At 54.9% G+C, this 20,383-nt stretch overlaps 1 protein-coding gene across 1 annotated transcript; it reads left to right on the forward strand.

Annotated features, from left to right (window-relative positions):
• The first annotated feature begins 505 nt into the window (after positions 1 to 505).
• Positions 506 to 1,598, forward strand: LOC112877613 (auxin-responsive protein IAA9-like). The gene is made up of 3 exons (XM_025941959.1): positions 506 to 1,019; positions 1,132 to 1,225; positions 1,316 to 1,598. Exons 1-3 carry the CDS (start codon positions 653 to 655, stop codon positions 1,356 to 1,358), a joined length of 504 nt encoding a protein of 167 aa, XP_025797744.1. The 5' UTR covers positions 506 to 652; the 3' UTR covers positions 1,359 to 1,598.
• Positions 1,599 to 20,383: the final 18,785 nt, after the last annotated feature.

Here is a 20,383-nt window from a genome sequence, read left to right on the forward strand (position 1 = left end):
GATCGGCTTCCAGCTTCACGACATTGCATGACGTCTCGCCATGCGGTGATAAGCCGGCAAGGCAACGGAGAGTCGATGCACCGAATTTGACAGTGGACACGAGTGTCACATGACAGTAGATGACTCTGCCTGTTGAAAGAATGAAAGATTGACTCCTAGCTCAGGCTGTCAACGAGCTGCTGCACTCCAGCACAGCACGAAAGGAACAAAAGCCACCGGCGCAGGTGCAGTGGATTACCGCTAAAGCACACACGAGACTGACGGGTCCTGTCGGTAGGCTACAAGAAATCAAGGCAAAGCCGGGGAGCCTTTGGACAGCCACGGGCCTGCTCAACAGGCAGGCAGACAGATTGGCCGCCTTTGGGTCCCCCTGAACCCCGACAAGCTGCCTCCCGCTGCATCGATTCCTCCTGATCGTCTTCCGCTGGCAAGCACCGCACGTCTCTCCCCCTATATATGCTGGGCATCTCGTCCTCATCCCTGCTCGTCACTGCCATCTCATCTGAATTTCAAGCCTCTTCTCTCCACTCCAGTCTGTCGTTGATCCAGCACACGCACTACTACACAAAGAAAGAGAGCATCAGAACTCACAGCTTTGCCAGCGATAAGACAACAGCAAGTGCAAGCGGATCGATCGATCGGTCAGCACGACATGGAGCTGGAGCTCGGGCTGGCGCCACCGAACGCGCATTATCCCATGATCAACAACCACCTCGCCGACGAGCTCAGCAGCAGCTCAACGGATTCTTCTGCCCGCGGGAAGAGAGCGTTCAGGGAGGCGTTCCAGCAGGAGACGCTGCCGCTTTTCGACGACGGCTCGTGCAGGAGGACCAAGAAGCCGCTGGTGGGGTGGCCGCCGGTGAGCTCCGCGCGCAGCAGGGCCTGCGCCGGCGCCAACTACGTGAAGGTGAAGAAGGAAGGGGACGCCATCGGCAGGAAGGTGGACCTGTCGCTCCATGCCTCCTACGACGAGCTCCTCGCCACGCTCGGCCGCATGTTCCCGACCACCAGCAACCAAGGTACTCTACGCACCATTATAGTATTATTCCATTAGAATTTTCAGAGGATCTGCAATCATCCGAGTATCCAACCAACCTATTCTGATTCCGGAATTATTGCCATGGCGTGCAGACGACAAGGAAATCAGCAGCTCCACCAGACACGTGGTGGTCACCTACGAGGATGGGGAAGGGGACTGGATGCTCGTTGGAGATGTGCCATGGGAGTAAGTTCATCGCCTTCCTGCTGTTTCCATTCAGAGCAAGTTTCAGGGGTTTGGATTGCTGCTGACATCGTTTCTGTGATTTTCTTGCAGTGATTTTGCACGATCCGTCAAACGCCTTAAGATACTGGGATGACTACATGAGCTGCACGCATCTCACTGCACTGATGTACATGTTTATCAGTTTCGTTTTTGTTTCAAAAGCATGGCGTGAAGAGTCAGGGCATTAGTAGTAGGTTACCTCTTGCGAGTTGTGACAATACGTATACGACCAGGTCTTGTTTGTGAGAATGTTCACTTGGAGACTTGTCTTTGTGTTTTGCGCGGTTTATGCTGCTGCTGATCATATACTATATATACAATACAGATCTTTCTACCCTTTTTGCTAAAGAACATGGAAGCCTATCCCTCTCTCTAGTCTCAAGCAAATCAGTTGACGCTCAGGATAACTGTGGATTCTCCTGTTGCTTTAATAATGCTGGCAGTTTCAAGCAAATCAGCTGACGCCTAGGCAAATCGGTTGACGTTCAGGCTAACTGAGATTCTCCTCATCTGTGGTCCACATTTCAGTCTTCTTGTAAATAAAGGAGAGCGCCGCCGGGCCGCCGTGGGCCACGTTTCACCTCACCCTCCCCCTCCGCCGCGGATTTTTTTAAAAAAAAGGGATAAAAAAAAATAAAATTCGAAAAAGGGGTGGCCGTTGGGAAAATTTAGAGAAATGGGTGCCTCCCGCCCGCTGAACGGGCGGGACGCGTGGGGCCCGGGACATCCCGCCCACCCAGCGGGCGGGATGTCACCCGAGGGCCTCTTCGCAAATAATTTCTTCGCGAAGAGGTCCCTGGGAGGGCATCCCGCCCAACCAAAGGGCGGGATGTTGTGCTGATGGGCATCCCGCCCTTTGGTCGGGCGGGAGGTCCCCCACCGGCTATTTAAGCCCCAACCTGCCCCAAAAATGCCATTTTATCCAGCAAAAATAAAAAAAAAGTGAAAGAGAGGAGAGGAAGAGAGAAGAGGAAGCGGCGAAGCCCTGTCCACACGTCGATTTTGAGGTATATTCTCGTTCTAGCCATATAAGTACTTGAAAATAACTATAATTTAGGAAATATTTGTTAGAGTATTTATGTTTTGAATAGTTTTAGTATTTTCATTTGTTTTTAGTATAATTTATAATCTGAATAGTTTAGAATCTGTAAAATATAATCTGAGAGTCGCTGAAATTTAGGATCGTCGTTCGTTGTGTATTAATATGTAGTATAACTAGTTTATTAATGATTGACAAATATGTCTTCCGAGAAGGGTATTTTCAGTATATATTACTGTCGGAGGAATTCTCCAGCCGGGTGGCGGAAAGCACCCGCCTAATCCTAGTTAAGGATGGGTTTGGAGGAGACTTAGGAGCACTCGATCGGTGGACAGATGGTCGCAGGAAGGACACGATGATTTAGAGTGGTTCGGGCCGCCGGAGCGTAATACCCTACGTCCACTTTGGTGTTAGTATTGGCAGCGTAAGCCTGAATGAAAAACGGCCTAGCTTGTGTGTGTGCTACCTGAAATCTGTCTTCTAACGAGTGCACTCTCCCTTTTATAGTTCAAGGGGAGTGCTTACACTGTGCGGGGCCCCGACAGGTGGGCCCGGCCAACAGGGGCCGTTCTACGAGAGATAAGGAGGTCTTCTCCTCGAGCTCCTCTCCGTAGTCCTCTCAATCGAGAAGTTGATGTGCGTATCTACAGCCAGGATATGGCCGCGTACAGCCTTGTCTTGTACAGTGCTTGGTGTCAGCGTTGCCCAACAGTGAAGCCGTGCTGTCACTGTTGGGATGGGACCTCCTGTCAGGGGGCGAGCCGGCGCTGGCTCGTGCCATGCGCACTGTTACAGCGCAAGCCTTAACACGCCTATTACAGACCATCATCACACGCGCAGCGCCGTGACGGGACTGCACACAGTCCGCGCACTGTGCGCGGTGATACGACGCGCCGCCTTCAGATCAGGCGGGCTTCCCGTGGTGTCAGCCTACCTGCCCCGTGTGTCAGTGGCAGGCCGCGCCTTTTGACTTTGGCGCACCCGACCCAGCCACCGCATTAAATGCGGGTAGGTGGAGAGGCGACCCGCAAGGGGCCTCCGGCCGCAGGCACGCGGCGGGGCCGGCCCCGCTCCTCCCGCTGGGCTGCACATGGCGGCACCGGACCCCCTCCCGGGGGAAGGGGGCTCCGGGCCCCCGAGACCGGTCAGAGCGGGCTGGCCTGTGATAGTCCGGCCATCACACGTGGCGGCCCCGGGCCTCCCAGGGGAGACCGGGTCCGCGGGGCTACTCGAGAGCTCTCCCACCCGCCTGGGCGTGCAGAGGCCCCGGACCTCATGGAGCTTGGGGAGGGTCCGGAGACCGTGGTCCCAGCTGTCAGGCCCGGAGGCCGTATGCCACGTGGCCCAGAGGCGAGGGGGAGCGTGGATTATGAGAAGTACCAGGGCCTGGACACCCTAGCAGGAGGTACCCCTATCTGTATGTACCGACAGAGGCCCCCGGGCCCACCTCGGGAGAGGGATGAACCCGCAGGTGGGGCCAAATCCCAGCATCGCGCCGGGTGTACAGCTCGTTCCCGCCAGACGAGGGCACGGATGTCCTTTCGCCCGTAGCGGGATCCCCGAGGGACCCGTCTTCCGCGCGCACCGTGCGCGTCAGACGGTTCAGATTCTTGTCTCATTCGAGCCCGCCGCGCGGCTCGGGCGGTTCGGATTCCGCCCTTCCCACGATCCTCCAGCGCCCACGCCAATGACTGGTGGACCCGAGCCCACCGGTCATTGAGTGTGAGGGTAGGGGAAGGCGGCGCTGGCGACCGCTCGGCTTCCCCTCGGTCGCCGCGGGACACAAAGGGAGGAGCAGTCTTTTGCATAAAAGGTATGCGCCGAAGGGAACGGCTACCTTTTCGCTCTCGCCAACAACAGACGCCGTAGCGTCCCTTCGTCTCCGCATCCTTTCTCGCGACCAGTTTCCTTGCGCCCGGCACCTCTCTCTACCTTGCTCCTTTTCGATCCACCCCAACAATTTCCATGGCTTCACTTCCTTTCCCGCGCCGCTTCCAGACCCAGGATCAGCTGGACGCGGTGCGGCGCCTTCTAGGGTGGACTGCGCCGGCGAATGTCGGGAAGGTCAAGGCCGGCGAGGTCCCCCTCCGCGAACTTGCCGCGCGGGAGTTCGTCCTCTTCAACTCGTACATTATGTGCGGGTTGGTTCCTCCGATCTCCTCCTTCTTCCTCCTGCTCCTGGAGGAGTTCGGCCTCCAACTTCATCATCTCACCCCCCACTCCGTTCTCCTCGCGGCGGTCTTCGCCCATTTCATGGAGATGTTCGTGGGGGTGCGCCCCTGCACCACCATCTTCAAGCACTTCTACTCCCTGGTCGGGACCGGGAAGAAGCGCGGCGAGATCGGCGCTTACTACTTCCAACTCCGGCACGGGATGTCGGGCGCCTACATCGCCGCCTTCTCCAGCTCCAAGTGGGAGGACTGGCGTGAAGGCTGGGTCATTGCGGTGACGGACCCCCACGACCGCCTAGAACTGCCGGAAGGGGGCCCCCAGAGCGACCGGAGCACCTGGAAGGCCAGGCCGTCAATTCCAGCAGAGCTCGACCCAGTCCTGAACCGGATCAAGAAGCTGGCAAGGAGCGGCCTGACTTCTATGATGGTGCTGGGCGACTTCTTGAAGCGACGAATCGCCCCCCTGCAGCATCGGTCCCGGATGGCCTACGTGTACACGGGGCTAAACGACTGCTGCAGGATCGCGCGGGGGCCCGGCGGCGACTTCACCCGGGCGGAGCTGGAGGCGGCGATCCGGGCGATGACCGGCGAGGCGTTCGTTCCAGAGTCTCTGGTCCTCCCGAGCGGGGTGAAGGCCCTGTGCGAGGACCAGGCTCTGCGGTCAACGGTCCTGGCGTCGATGCCGACCCTGGACGAGGGCGGCCTGGCGGTCCGGCAACTGGGGGGGGACCCCAACCGCGGGCTCCAGATCCCTGGCGCCACACCGGACCGCCAGCAACGCCCCAGCGGAGGTGCCGGGGAGCCGGGACCCAGAGGTCCGGCCCCCGGTGGGAAGGGAAAAGAGAAAGCGCCGGTGCCAGAGCACCGGCAGAAAGACTGTGCGGGTGCTGCCCCGGCCCAAAGGAGCGGCGAGGCTCAGGGGGCGGCACCCGAGCGGCGCAGCCAAGCCGAAGGGAGCAAGTCCCGGAGGCTCCAGCGAGGCGATGGCTCCTTGGTGGGGGAGCCGGTGCCCAAGCGCCAGAAGACAACGGGGGTGGAGAAGCAGAGCGGAGCTGCACCGCCTCCACCACAGTACCGGCCCCCACCGGGACAACAGACTCCACCGCCACCACCGCCAGGGCCGCGCCCAGCGACACCACCGCCGCCGCCCGAGAACAGACCTCCGTCCCCAACGCCGCCGCCAGGGTCCTCGGCAGGGAGGAAGGTCCCCCCGGCCGCCCGGGGCAGATGGGAGTGGTACGACTTCCCGTAAGTGGTCTTATCAAGGTTTTTTATTTTCTTCCTCAGCTTCTGGTGCTTAACCAAACAGGTGGTACGGCAGGCCACAACCTTCAAACGCTCCAACTGGGGGACCCGGCCCCCAGCCAGCGCCGGAGTCCTCGGCATCGGCTCCAGCAGGGCCTCCGCCAGGAGCAGCCTCAGAAGCCTCCGGTCCCAGTGGTCCGGAGCTGGAGGCTACCATGCCGCCATGTCCAGAAGCCGCCCCCCAGGAGGAGGCGATCAGGCCCACTGCGACGGCAGATGCCCCGGCCACAGCGCCGGGCGCCGAGGTCGGGCCTTCCCCAGCCGAACCGGCAGCTGAGGGGGTCGCTGCTACGGCGGAGGCTGCTAGGCCAGAGGCAGCGGCGACGGCGGCACCGGAGGCAGCGGAGGTGGCGGCTCCGGAGGCAGCAGAGGCTGCGGCTCCGGAGGCCGCCGAAGTCGCCAGTAGCGCCGCCCCACCAGCGGAGGAGGAGGAGGAACCGGAGGTGGTGCTGGGGAGGCCTCTCCTCCCGAGCACAGCGGAGGTCCCACTCCCCCGGCTCATAGCCAAATGCCAACAAGCTCAACTGGAGCTAGAGACTGGCATGCGACGGGAGTGGGAGAAGCTGGAGGCGGAGCGTCAGCGGCTCTCCGACTCGGAGGTCCGCCTGGGGAACCGCATCAACACTGTCTCCGCCCGCTACGCCGAAGAGCGCGCCAAGCTCGCACAGGGACGCGAGCTCCTGCGGGAGGAGCTGGAGCAGGCGCGCTATCGAGAGGCAGCAGCGCTCGAGCGGGAGAAAGCAGCCAATCGGCGGGAAAAGGAGGCCCTCGAGGCGCAAATCGTCGCGGAGAAGCTGAAGGAGGCGGCGACGGCCAGGGAGCGGGCCGCCCGGGAGCTGGCGGAGGCGGCGAGGGAGGCGTTTACAACGGCCGAGGCGCAACAGGCCTCCCTCGCAGAACAGGTGGCGGCGGCAGCGAAGAAAGAACAAGAGCTGGCCGCCCGAGAGGCAGAGGAGGTGGCCCGGCTGCAGGAGCTCCAGAAGCGGGAAGAGGCCGTAGAGAAGGAGCTGGAAGCCGGGTACCGGAGGCTCCAGGAACGCGAAGCAGCGCTCCAGGAGAGGGAGGCCAAGGTGGAGGGGCTCCTGGCAGAGCAGCGCGCCGGCATCAACCAATTAACAAGATGGGTTGATGCGGTGAACCCTCTGCTAGAAGCGCTTGGGGCCAACCCAATCTGGGTACCAGAGGCCCCTTCACCATTCGGCGCCGCCCTCCTGCTGCTGGACTCCACCGCCAGGCGGCTACAAGATGCAGAGGCCGGCCTGCAGGGCCTCCTGGAGGCAGAGGGACGAGTGGTTGCCCGGGGGATGGCGGAGTACATCCTCACCAGCCTCCGGAGCCATGATCCTGCCGTCCAGCTGACTCCCGTCCTGGTCGGACCCCTCCAGGCAACGGCAGCCGCTGCGCGGGAAGGAGTCCAGGAGGCAGTGGACCTGGTCGCGGCCCGCCTCCGGCGACGTCCTGAACCTGCAGAGAGTGGGAGTGCCTCCGGACCACCAGAGCAGTAGTGCTAGTATCTTTTTAGTTATTTCTTTTGTAACATAACTTTAGTTATTGTAAGATAACTTTATATTGTTGTGCACGTTTTCAGTAATGCGTTTAAGTATTCCATATGTCTACTTTTTTGCGAAAAACTTAACAGTTTTCCTGGTTGTCGATCTGCAAAGTGCCAAAGTACTTTTGGGCACACCGAGGTCCCGTGGCCCCCTGGGAGGTAGTCGCGATAGGATGGGACTAGCTGCCATAAAACCGAGGTCCTGCACATGACTTAGGATCGACGCTTAGTAGACGTCCCCACAGGTTCCCGGTCTGGCCAGCGGAGTCCGCCTAAGTTGCGTAGCAAGCCAGAGCACTAGGACCTACATTCGAGGATTAAAAGGGGTCCCGGTCCCTTGGAGCATGGTTCGAGGTACAACGGCGCTCACCCTAGGAGGGCAGGGCGTGTAGGCTTAGGGTACGGAACCAGGCTAAGCGGCTACACAACCCTGGACCCCAGCATAGGGCGAGCGCGTTTCCCTGAAGCCAGTTCACAGGGGTCCGGTTCCTTTTCTCCTGTGAAACAGAGGTCCCGGGCAGAGACGTTGCGTAGTAACTTAGAGGAGGCCTTAGGCACAGCACAGACGTGAAGAACACGTGGGGGTTAGCGTAATAAGAAGCGAAAAAATACAGGGTCACATAGACTTCAAGGACGCATTTGAGAACAAATTTTTCCTTAACGAATTGGTACAGAAGAGTTGTGCGATGTACGCCAGGGGCCGGGTTTATGAGGGCGGACCTCTACCGCCCTGATCCGCACGGGAATGCTACCAATTACAAAAGAAAAATTTCCTCTCAACCGGGTCCTAGGGATAAAACTTACGGAGGTGCTCAATGTTCCATGGATTGGGTAGTTGCATACCATCCTCCGCAGCCAATCGAACAGATCCGGGTCGGCACACCTTTGTCACCTTGAAGGGCCCCTCCCAACCGGGGGAGAGCCTGTGCATGCCTTCTCGGTTCAGGATCCGCCTTAGGACTAGGTCCCCGACCCGGAGCTCCCTACTACGCACAAACCGTTGGTGGTAGCGCCGGAGCGCTTGGTTGTATCGTGCGTTTCGGACTGCTGCTCGCCATCTGCGCTCATCGACGAGGTCCACGTCTTGGCGACGCTCCTGTTCCTGCATTTCCTCATCAAAGGATCGGACTCGCAGAGAGCCCATGGTGATCTCCGGGGGAAGGCACGCTTCGGCCCCGTAAACCAAGAAGAAAGGGGTTTCCCCTGTTGCCCGGGTAGGTGTGGTCTGGTTCCCCCATAACACACTTGGGAGTTCTTCAATCCACCTTGCGCCATGCTTCTCAAGGTCACAGTAGGTCCGGATCTTGAGCCCTCTGAGGATCTCAGCGTTGGCCCGCTCAACCTGGCCATTACTCCTGGGGTGCGCCACTGAGGCGAAACAGAGCTGAATGCCCATATCCTCACAGTACTCCTGGAAGTACTGGCTCGTGAACTGGGTGCCATTGTCTGTGATGACGCGGTTCGGGACCCCGAACCGGCACACAATTGACCTGAGAAAAGCAGTTGCTGACGCCTTGGTGATGTTGACCACTGGGGTTGCCTCCGGCCACTTAGTGAATTTGTCAATGGCTACATAGAGGTACCGGTACCCGCCGACGGCCCTAGGGAAAGGCCCCAAAATATCCAACCCCCACACGGCGAAGGGCCAGGAGGGGGGAATCATCTGCAGCGCCTGAACTGGGGTGTGTATCTGCTTTGCGTGGAACTGGCACGCCTTGCAGGATCTTACCAACTCAGCTGCATCCTGGAGTGCTGTCGGCCAGTAAAAACCATGCCGAAAGGCTTTACCAACCAGCGTGCGGGATGAGGAATGACTTCCGCACTCGCCTCCATAGATGTCCGCAAGCAAATCACGGCCTTCTTCCTGGGTGATGCACCGCATGAGGACACCGTTGGCGCCACGGCGATAGAGATCCCCTTCTATCACCGTGTATCGCTTGGCCATCCGGACAATACGCTCAGCAGATGCTGGATCTTCAGGAAGGTAGTTATCTTTCAGGTAGTCCCGGACCTTAGAGATCCATGCATCAGGACCTTCCTGAGGAACCGGGCGTGGCTCCCTGAGGTCTTCGGGACCCTCAAGAGAGCACACAACCCTTGGCGGGCTCCACGGATGGAGCGCCGCTGGGACCGCCAGTTTCGAGGTGCTAGTCCGACCCCCGTCGCCCAGATCGGCAGGCTGGGCGGAAGGCTTCAGCAGGCGTCTCTGGAAAACGCCCTCAGGCACGGGTGCCTGGGCTGATGCATTCGCGGAGAGTGCATCAGCTGCTGTGTTGCCCTCGCGTGGAACATGTTGCAGTTCCAGCACATCAAAGTCCTTCTCCAACCTCTTCACATGAATGAGGTAGGCTGCGAGCTGGGGGTTGTTGCAGCAACACTCCCCCCGGACCTGCCTGATGATGAGCTGGGAGTCCCCTTTGACCAGGAGCTCCCGGACCCCAGGGACAGAGCCGCCGTGAGACCAAAGATCAAGGCCTCATACTCCGCCATGTTGTTGGTGGCTTCAAATTCGAGGCGCACCATGTACTTTAACTGCTCGCCACGTGGGTCGATGAGGACCACGCCAGCGCCGGCCCCCTTGCTGCGGGCGGACCCGTCAAAGAAGAGGGTCCAGTGAGGTCCAGTGAAGACCGGAGCCCTGACCTCCAGTCGTGGGGGGTCCGTCCCTTGGTCCGGACCCCCGGAGGCGCCTGGTGCAGGCGTCCATTCCGCGATGAAGTCAGCAAGGATCTGGCTCTTGATGGCGTGACGCGGCTGGAAGTCAAGCTGGAACCCAGCGAGCTCTGCTGCCCATTTGGCGATGTTGCCGGTAGCATTGGAGTTGTGGAGGATGGCCCTCAATGGGTAGGAGGTCACCACCACGATCTTATGGGCCTGAAAGTAATGGCGGAGCTTCCTGGACGCAACAAGTATAGCATAAAGGAGCTTATGCGTCTCAGGATACCTGGCCTTTGCCTCATGAAGGACCTCACTGACATAGTAGACCGGCTTCTGGACGGTCCTGACTCTGCCAGGCGGACTGGATCCTTCAACATGGGCTGGGGACCCGTCGGCCCCCAAGCTGCTTAGCACTTCTCCGGGTCGGAACCCGGCCGGTCCCTCCGAAGTAGGGCCGGTTGCTGGAGCGGAGGAGGCCGGGCCTCCTTCTCCTGCAGGGGGGTCTGCAGGGGCCCCCTGCGAGAGAAACTCGGACCTCTCGGTGACCAGCACCATGCTGATCACCTCGGTCGTTGCTGCAAGATAGAGAAACAGTGTCTCACCTGGGTCCGGAGCGACCAGGACCGGCAAGGAGGTAAGGTACTGCTTCATTTCTTGGAAGGCACGTTCTGCCTCTTCGGTCCATGCGAATGGGCCGGACCCCCTCAACAACTTGAAGAAGGGCAGTGCCCTCTCCGCCAGCCTCGAAATGAAGCGGCTGAGGGCTGCAAGGGACCCCGTCAACCTCTGTACATCCTTGAGGCGCGCAGGGGGCCTCATTGCTTCAATCGCCCGGACCTTATCCGGGTTGGCTTCGATCCCCCGGTGGGAGACCAGGAAACCAAGGAGTTTTCCCGCCGATACCCCGAAGACGCACTTCTCGGGGTTAAGCTTGGTGGAAGTCGCCCGTAACTTGTCGAAGACTTGAGCTAAGTTTTCTAAGAGGGAATTCGACTCTCTAGTCTTGACAACGATGTCATCAACATACACCTCGACTATATCTCTAACCAAATCACCTAGAGTGATGTTCATCGCTCGAGCAAAGGTGGTTAGAGCATTAAGCAATCCATAAGGCATCACTATATAACAATAAAGACCATCCACTGTTACAAAAGCTGTGTGCTTCCTATCATCACTAGCCATTTTGATCTGGTGGAAACCAGAATAGGCATCTATGAAGGACAGCAAATCACACCCGGAGGTGGAGTCTACAATCTGATCTATTCGCGGGAGTGGATAAGGGTCTTTTGGACATGCCTTGTTAAGATTGGTGTAGTCGATGCACATCCGAAGCTTCCCGTTGGCCTTTGGGACTACAACCGGGTTGGCCAACCATACAGGATGGTAGACCTCCTCGATGAAGCCAGCCTGCAGCAGCTTGCGGACCTCTTCACGGATGAAGTTTTGCCGCTCGATGGACTGCTTGCGTGGCTTCTGCCGGACCGGCCTGGCGTCAGGGTGTATCCTCAGATGATGCTCAATCACCTCCCTAGGGATCCCGGGCATCTGTGACGGTTCCCAAGCGAACACGTCAACATTTGCCCGGAGGAAGGCGATGAGCGCGCTTTCCTATTTCTCTCCCAGGTTACCACCAAAGCGGGTGGTCTGGGAGGTCTCCGCTCCGACCTGGACGGTCTTTACGAGAACATCGTCCGTGTCAGACGGACGGACCTTCGGTGCTTTGGCCAGGGCCTTGGCTCGTGAGGTCGAGGGGTCGGACCCCTGGGTGCCAGCTGCAGGGGCAAGCCCCGTAGCCAGCGCATGGAGCTTTTCGACCGCTACAACAGCAGCGGCCCGATCGCTTTGGACGGTGAGGACGCCTGCCGGAGAAGGCATCTTCAGGACCAGGTACCCGTAGTGGGCTACGGCCATGAACCGGTACAGGGCCGGTCTGCCGATGATGGCATTGAAGGGGAGGTTAACTTCCGCGACCTCGAACTGCACGTTCTCGGTACGGAAATTGTCCTCCGTCCCGAATGTAACCGGTAAGGTGATGGTCCCTACCGGGTACACGGGATCGGGGCCCACCCCTGAGAATGGGCGTGATGGAGCCAGCTTGGACTCCGGGATCTGCAGGTGCTTGAACGCCGCATAGCTGATGACGTTGAGGCCGGCGCCTCCGTCAATCAGCACATGGTGAAGGCGTACATTGGCGATGGTGGGTGCCGTGATGAGCGGCAGCACCCCTGCACCCGCCATGTTCTCTGGGCAGTCGGATGGCCCAAAGGAGATGGTGATGCCCTTCCACCGCTGGTGGGGCGCCGCCCTCGGCACCCCTGGTTTCACCGAGAGGACCTCCCGGCGAAGGGCCTTCACGTCCCGTCGGGAGACGAGCTCCGAACTGCCACCGTACATAACATACAGCTTTTTGCGGCGCTCATCCCCGCCGGACTCGGAATCGGACTGCTGGAACAGTCCCTTGAGGTCTTTATTGGGGGCTTGATACCCCAACTCCCTCTCAGTCGTAGCTGCGTCGGCATCAGAGGCTTTCTCCTTGCCGGACCGCCGCGGAGGGGAGGGGCCTTCCTTGGAGGCATGGTCACGCCTCTTGCTGAGACGTTCCGCGAGCTTCTGGATCTCACGGCACTCAGCGGCGCTGTGGCGAGCCCCAGGATGAACAGGGCACGATCCGGGGTCGGTGCGCTGCTGTCGTGGGCGCTTGCCGTGGGAGTTCTGGCCCCCGGTCGTTGCAGCCGCAACGGCCGGACCCCCAATCCGTGACTTGTCGAAGCCACGGCTCTTCTTGTTCTTCTTTTTGCCGCTGCCCGGTGCAGCGACACTGGGCCCACTCGTCTGAGCAGGTCCTGCTTGGGTTGCAGAGTGCCAGACACGGCCCTCCGCAGCCCGGGCGCACTTGTCCGCCAGAGCGAACAGGGTGGTGACTGCTTCCACTTGGTGGGTCGCCAACTTCTCTAGCATCTTCTCGTCTCGGACCCCCTGTCGGAAGGCCGTAATAATAGATGCATCGGAGATACGCGGGATAGTTCCACGCACCTTGGTGAAACGGGAGATGAAGGCCCGGAGGGTTTCCCCGGGCTGTTGCCTCACGGCGTGGAGGTGGGCCTCCACGCCATGCTGCTGGTACGCGCTGGCGAAGTTCGCAGTGAACTGTGCGCAGAGCTCACCCCAGGACTGGATGGATCTCGGGGTAAGGTTCATTAGCCAGGTCCGGGCTGGCCCGGTCAAGGCTACATGAAAGTAACTTGCCATGACGGCTTCGTTACCTCCAGCCGCCGTGATGGCGGTGATATAGACCTGCAGGAATTCTGACGGGTTGGAGGACCCATCGTACTTTTCCGGCAGGTGCGGCCGAAACTTGGATGGCCAGGCGACCGCGCGGAGGTGGTCCGCGAGCGCCGCGCAGCCCACTCCCGACACCGGCGCCTGGGCGGGTTCCTGCGGCCTGGTCGCAGCCGCATCGAGCTCGGGCGCAAGAACCCGACCCTCAACGTTGAGCCGTCGGTTGCGTGCTCGCTCGATGGAGATCCTGGCATCCTCTCCCGCATGCCTGCGGTTGAGCTCTGCCCGGAGGTCTTCGGTCCGTGCGCTCCTCACCGATGGTGAGTGCACTGAACCGGATGCGCCGCCCTGGCGACGGCGCTGCCTGGACACAGACCCCCCCGCTGAGCCCGGGGAAGCCTGTGCCAGGTTGAGGAGGCGGTCGACGTCGTCGCGCCACTGTCTGTGCGCGTCTGGCGACGCTGCCTCACCAGGGGGGTTGCGGAGTAGCTCCCTGGCTGCCATGAGGGGCCCGCTCGGTGGGAGCACCGATTGGGCCACAGAGGCCCGCTCCGCTGCACATGGTGGAGCAGCACGCGGAGCCACCCTGGAGGCGGGATGACGCGAGGCGTGTGGCGCCGTCGACGCCACTTCTTCACCGATCAGGAGGTCATGGTGACCATTTTCCTGCGCCATTGAAGTCGCGAAGGTCGACCGAGCGCAAACCAAACCTAAGTCCCCTACCTGGCGCGCCAAATGTCGGAGGAATTCTCCAGCCGGGTGGCGGAAAGCACCCGCCTAATCCTAGTTAAGGATGGGTTTGGAGGAGACTTAGGAGCACTCGATCGGTGGACAGATGGTCGCAGGAAGGACACGATGATTTAGAGTGGTTCGGGCCGCCGGAGCGTAATACCCTACGTCCACTTTGGTGTTAGTGTAAGCATCTAGGCCCTTAAGGTATGTTTCGGTGATTAATGACAACCATTATTGTGACTAATGAGTTTGTGCAGCTTTATAGATCATTATTGCTCATTGGGTTATATGTCAAAAGAGGCCCCTAATTTTCATTGTTCAAAAAGGCGATCTCGGCATTCAACTCTATAATGTGTCAAGACTAAGGATCTTTCTAGTCCTAAGTGTCATAAGGTTGAGAAGGACACTTAGGTTAGTATAGGTTTTGTAGTTTTGTAGTGATCGCACTATTAAGAAGGGTTTAGGCTTAGTAACTTGAGCATGGACATGGTCATTTGAAAATGGATGCACACAATGGTCACTCAGGTTTCTAGAAGCTCAAATAAGTGGTTCTCAACTTATATCTCAAGAATATTTGGACTTCATTCAAGACTCAAGTCAGAATAGGCAAAATCAGAAAAATCCTATTCACCGGTTTAACCGACGCTTCAAGTTTTATATACGTCGGTTAAACGAGGTCAGCAGGTCTGGACAAATCAACACACCGGTTAAACCGACGTTATTTGAAATTGGACGTCGGTGCAGTTGTCCAGAGACTCGGTTTTCAGTTGATCAGTGGACAAATAGACTCACCGGTTAAACCGACGATATTTGAAAATGGACGTCGGTGCAGTTGTCCAGTGACTTGGTATTTCTGTTGATCAATGGATGATTACACTCACCGGTTAAACCGATGCGACGACGGTTAATCTGCCCAAGCTGTAACGGCTAGTTTTCAGAAGTGGCAGTTTAGATTCACCGGTTAAACCGACGATGACTATTGGAGCGACGTCGGATTAACCGGCGCTACGCAGTTTTCTGGCAGCTTTTTCTCCAACGGCTCTATTCGTGTGAGCTGCCTATATATACCCCTCCAATGGGTCATTCTACTACTCTTGACACCAGGCAACATCCAAACACACATACTATAGTCAAGAGCCACCTTGAGCTTCAACATTTCATACACTTGTTCATTCAATCATTCAAGAAGCAAGATTAAGGACTTGAGTAGAGAGAAGCTTGTGTGCATCCATTCTTTGTGATTGGTTCTTGCTCAAGTGAAGGCCTTAGCTTGTTACTCTTGGTGATTGGCATCACCTAGGCGATCTTGGTGATCGAGGTGATTCTCGCGGAGCTTGCCAAGGATTGTGGAAGCCCGGAGAAGAGATTTGTACGTGGCTTGATCTCCACCACACCGGGATGGTGAACGGAGACTCTTAGTGAGCGCCCTCGTCTTGGTGTCTTGGGAGGTGACAATACTCTTTGTGAGTGTCACAACGTGGATTAGGGGTGTGTGCCAACACATCGATACCACGGGAAAAAATCCGGTTGTCCCTTGTCCACTTTACTTTTTCAAGCATTATCTTTCATGCAATTCATTCATGTGCTTGATTTAGGAATCACTAGTTAGCTCTACCTTGCTAGGCTTTATCTCTTTTCATCTTATCTAGCTTGTGTAGGTAGTCTAGTTATCCGGTTCGTGAATTGGAGCCTTTCTAGTTCTTGCATAGGTTAAGGTTGTTTTATCTTGTTTTAGAAATTGAAAAAGGCCCAATTCACCCCCCCTCTTGGTCCATCGATCCTTTCAATTGGTATCAGAGCCTCGTTGCTCATTTGGATCGTTAGGCTTCACCGCCTAGAGCTATGGCCAAGATGGGTGGTTCGCCGCCTCACTTCGAGGGCAAGAACTTTGCCTATTGGAAAGTTCGCATGGCCGCATACCTTGATGCGATTGCCCCCGAAGTATGGTTGGCAACTAAAGTCGGGTTCACCGGAGATCCCACCCCCGACCAATTAAAATGGAATGCTAGAGCTAGAAATGCAATTTTCGAAGCTATCAGTGAGGAGGTCTTTGCTAGAGTTAATGGCATGGACCTAGCAAGTGATATTTGGAAGGAACTCATTGAAATACATGAAGGTTCCACCAAAGTTCGTGAACAAAAATATCACTTGTTTAGAGCTAAGTATGATTCCTTCAAAATGCTAGCTCATGAAAATTGCAATGATATGTATTCTCGCTTGAATGTCATTGTCAAGGACATTAATGCACTTGAAATATCCAAAATTGACAGTGCATCCATCAACCGCAAGATCCTCATGCTCCTCCCGAAGCCCAAGTATAACATTATCAATGCTATGCTTCAAAAGGAGGATCTCGCCACAATGGAAGTAGGAGAACTTGTGGGCGAAATTCGCGCTCATGAAATGAGCATTCTTGGTATGACCGAAGAGCCAACTTCAAGCAAGTCAATTGCTCTAAAGACCAAGACAAACAAATCCCGCAAGCTCAAGATGGTCAAACAAGACTCAAGCTCAAGCAATGAAGAAGATGATCATCATGAAAGCTCATCCGATATTGAAGATGATGGAGAACTTGCTCTCATGATGAGAAAGTTCACACGCTTGAATGAGAAGATCAATAAGAAGGGCTTCAACTTTGACTCCAAGAAGGGAATGTTCCGGCCAATGGATGTCAAGAACAAGATTTGCTACAATTGTGGCGAAAAAGGACACATCCGTCCAAATTGCCCCAAGTCGGACAAAAGAAGCAAGGACAACAAGGGTAAGCATCGCCATGATTCAAGCGATGATGAAGAAGAGGAGAGGAAGAACAAAAACAAGAGATTTGGGAAGAAGAAGACCCATGATAAGAAGACCAAGCTCTTCCCAAAGAAGAAAGGGCATACCAAGAAAAGTTTTTTGGTGGAGAAACAAGAATGGGTGACCGATGTCTCATCAAGCGAAGACTCAAGTGATGAAGAAGACATTGTCACCATCGCCCTCACCAATGAAGAACCATCTCTACCTCCGCCTCCTATGTGCCTCATGGCAAAAGGTAACACCAAGGTATGTGAGGTAGATAGTGAAGATGATAGTGATGAAGAGCTTGATTCAAATGAATTTACTAACCTCATCAATGAGTATACATCCGTCATCAAGAGGGAAAAGGGCAAAGTTAAAGTTCTTGAGAGCACTCATGCCAAGTTAGAGCTTGCCCACTCCGACTTACTTAGTAAGTACAATGACTTGCTCAAAAAGCACAATGAGTCACTTGTACTTGCTAAGCAAGTTGAAGAAAGCCACAAAAAGCTCAAACAAGAGCATAGGGAGTTGGCTCACAAGTATCAAGAACTTGAATTTGCTTATGAAGTAATTGACCCAAGTCTTGAGAAAGTTGTTAATGAAAAGGTCAATGCTTCTACTTCATGTGATGACCTACTCATTGATGCATATGCCACTAATGTTGTGCCCAAGCTTGCCTCTTCTAGGGAAAAGGAATTGATGGATCAAGTGGCGAGCCTCAAGAGTAGTGTGGAGAACTCTCAAGGGGAGAATACATCCACAAGGAGATTCTCTTTAACAATGCCCGTGACTATGGTAAGAGAGGTCTTGGTTCATTTCCGGAGCCAAACATGGCTACAACTCCTTCTCCGGAGATCAAGACAAGCTTCATCAAGGAAGTTGGCTCATATTGTCAACATTGCCAAGTCACGGGCACACACTAGGGAGTGCACTTTTACCATCACGTCCTCTTCCTAAATTACCCAAGAATTACTCATCAATGTTTCAAAATAATCATTTTCTCTTGAGTAAAGTGAAGGGCAAGGTGAAGGCCAAGTTCATTGGCAAAATTGCTAAGGAGTCAAAGAAGAAGCTCCCAAGCAACTTTGGGTCCCAAAAGCTCTTGTCACACATGTGCAAGGCCCAAAGCTTGTTTGGGTTCTGAAAACTCAAAAATAAATTCTCATGTGTGTAGGTGAACTACAAAGCCGGTGGGAAAACATTGGGTACTTGATAGCGGTTGCTCTCAACATATGACCGGCAATGATAGCATGTTCACCTCACTTGAAGACCCGGCGATCATGAACATGTCACCTATGGTGATAACTCTAAGGGGAAGTCTTAGATTTGGGTAGAATTGCAATTTCAAAAGATTTATCCATTTCAAATGTTTTGTTTGTAGAAGCACTTAGTTTTAACCTCATTTCTATTGCACAATTGGTTGATCTAGGACTAACGTGTGCCTTTGACAAGAATGGTGTTGTAGTGACTCATGAAAAAGACAAGTCTTTTGGTATTCACGGGGTTTAGGCATGGCAATATCTATTTGGTGGATTTCTCTTCAAGCAAACAAGCACCATGACTTGCCTCTTCACCAAGTCGTCTCTTGGGTGGCTTTGGCATAGAAGAATTGGCTCATATTGGCATGAGCAACCTCAAGAAAGCCCACAAGAGAGGGATGATCACCGGCATTAAGGACGTCACTTTTGACAAGAACAAGCTATGCAAAGCGTGTCAAGCCGGGAAGCAAGTTGCAACTCATCATCCCATCAAGACGATGTTGTCTACCTCCAAGCCGCTCGAGCTGCTACACATGGATCTCTTTGGTCCAACTTCATACAAGAGCATTGGTGGTAACCTCTATTGCCTAGTAATCGTTGATGATTTTTCACGTTACACTTGGGTCATGTTTCTAGGCGATAAGGGTGAAACTCCGGAAATCTTCAAGACATTTGCAAGAAAAGCTCAAAGGGAATACGATTCCCCAATCGTGAAGATTCGGAGTGACAACGGCACCGAGTTCAAAAAATATGAAGATTGAAGAATGGTGCGATAAAGAAGGAGTCAAACATGAGTTTTCCGCCACCTACACGCCTCAACAAAATGGAGTGGTGGAAAGGAAGAACAAGACACTCATCACCCTAGCAAGAGCATGTTGGATGATTATGGCACGTCCGAGAAGTTTTGGGCGGAAGCAATCAACACGGCGTGTCATGCATCCAACCGTGTGTATCCTCACCGACTACTCAAGAAAACTCCATATGAGCTCATCACCGGGAGGAACCAAATATATCATACTTTCGAGTCTTTGGTTGCAAATGCTTCATATATAAGAAGAAAAGGCTCGGTAAGTTTGAAAGTAGATGTGATGAAGGTTTCTTTCTTGGTTATGCATCAAACTCCAAAGCATATAGAGTATTCAATCAAACCTCCGGGTTAGTTGAAGAAACATGTGATGTGGAGTTTGATGAATCTAATGGCTCCCAAGAGGAGGTAGTTGGATATGAAAATGTAGGGGATGAAGAGATTGAAGAAGCCTTGAAGAAGATGTCCATTGGGGATATCAAGCCGGAAGAGGTGCATGAAGGCAATGATCAAGGGGGAGGACCTTCCACATCTACACCAAGCACCCCCACGGCACCCCTAGTGGATGAAGATCAAGATAAAGTTGATCCACTACCTCAAGAAAATGTGTCAACGCCAACGCCCCAAGTCCAAGAACAAGAAGAGCAAAATGTTCCACCACAAGCACAAGTCACTCATGATCCACCCCAACAAGCATCCACGCAAATACCGCTAGTGAAGCATGGTCGCATCTCCAAGGATCATCCAATTGGTCAAATCATTGGTAGTCCTTCCAAAGGAGTAAGAACTCGTTCTAAGCATGCTTCATTTTGCGAACATCACTCGTTTGTTTCTTGTATTGAACCCACTAGCTTAGAGGAAGCACTTGAGGACTCGGATTGGGTGATGGCCATGCAAGAAGAGTTGAACAATTTCACCCGCAATGAAGTGTGGGTCCTCGAAGCTCCTCCGAAAGACAAGAACATCATCGGCACAAAGTGGGTCTTTCGAACAAGCAAGATGAACATGGGTGGTGGTACGCAACAAAGCAAGACTTGTGGCAAAAGGGTTTTCTCAAGTCGAAGGTTTGGATTTTGGTGAAACTTTTGCTCCGGTCGCAAGACTTGAAGCTATCCGCATTCTTCTTGCTTACTCTTCACATCATAATATCAGTTATATCAAATGGATGTGAAAAGTGCTTTCTTAAATGGCTTTATTAACGAACTTGTTTATGTTGAGCACCTCCCGGGTTTGTAGATCCGAGGAATCCTAACCATGTTTATAGGTTGCACAAGGCACTCTATGGACTCAAACAAGCTCCAAGGGCTTGGTATGAGAGGCTTCGTGACTTCCTAATCATGCAAGGCTTCAAGATCGGGAGGGTGGACACCACCTTGTTCACAAAAGACGTCAACGGGGACCTTTTTATTTGTCAAATTTATGTTGACGATATTATCTTTGGCTCAACTAATGATTTACTAAGCCATGAGTTTGCTACCATGATGTCTAGGGAATTCGAGATGTCCATGATTGGCGAATTGACCTTCTTCCTTGGTTTT

The sequence above is a fragment of the Panicum hallii genome, chromosome 1 (assembly GCF_002211085.1).
Source record: "Panicum hallii strain FIL2 chromosome 1, PHallii_v3.1, whole genome shotgun sequence".
Taxonomy (NCBI): Eukaryota; Viridiplantae; Streptophyta; class Magnoliopsida; order Poales; family Poaceae; genus Panicum; species Panicum hallii.

Bases quoted from the DNA above. Each gene is read 5' to 3' on its own strand.
- LOC112877613 (XM_025941959.1), top strand. From the start codon at position 653: ATGGAGCTGGAGCTCGGGCTGGCGCCACCGAACGCGCATTATCCCATG. The intron at 1,020-1,131 runs GTACTCTACGCA...CATGGCGTGCAG, and splicing joins CCCGACCACCAGCAACCAAG to ACGACAAGGAAATCAGCAGC. The intron at 1,226-1,315 runs GTAAGTTCATCG...ATTTTCTTGCAG, and splicing joins GTTGGAGATGTGCCATGGGA to TGATTTTGCACGATCCGTCA.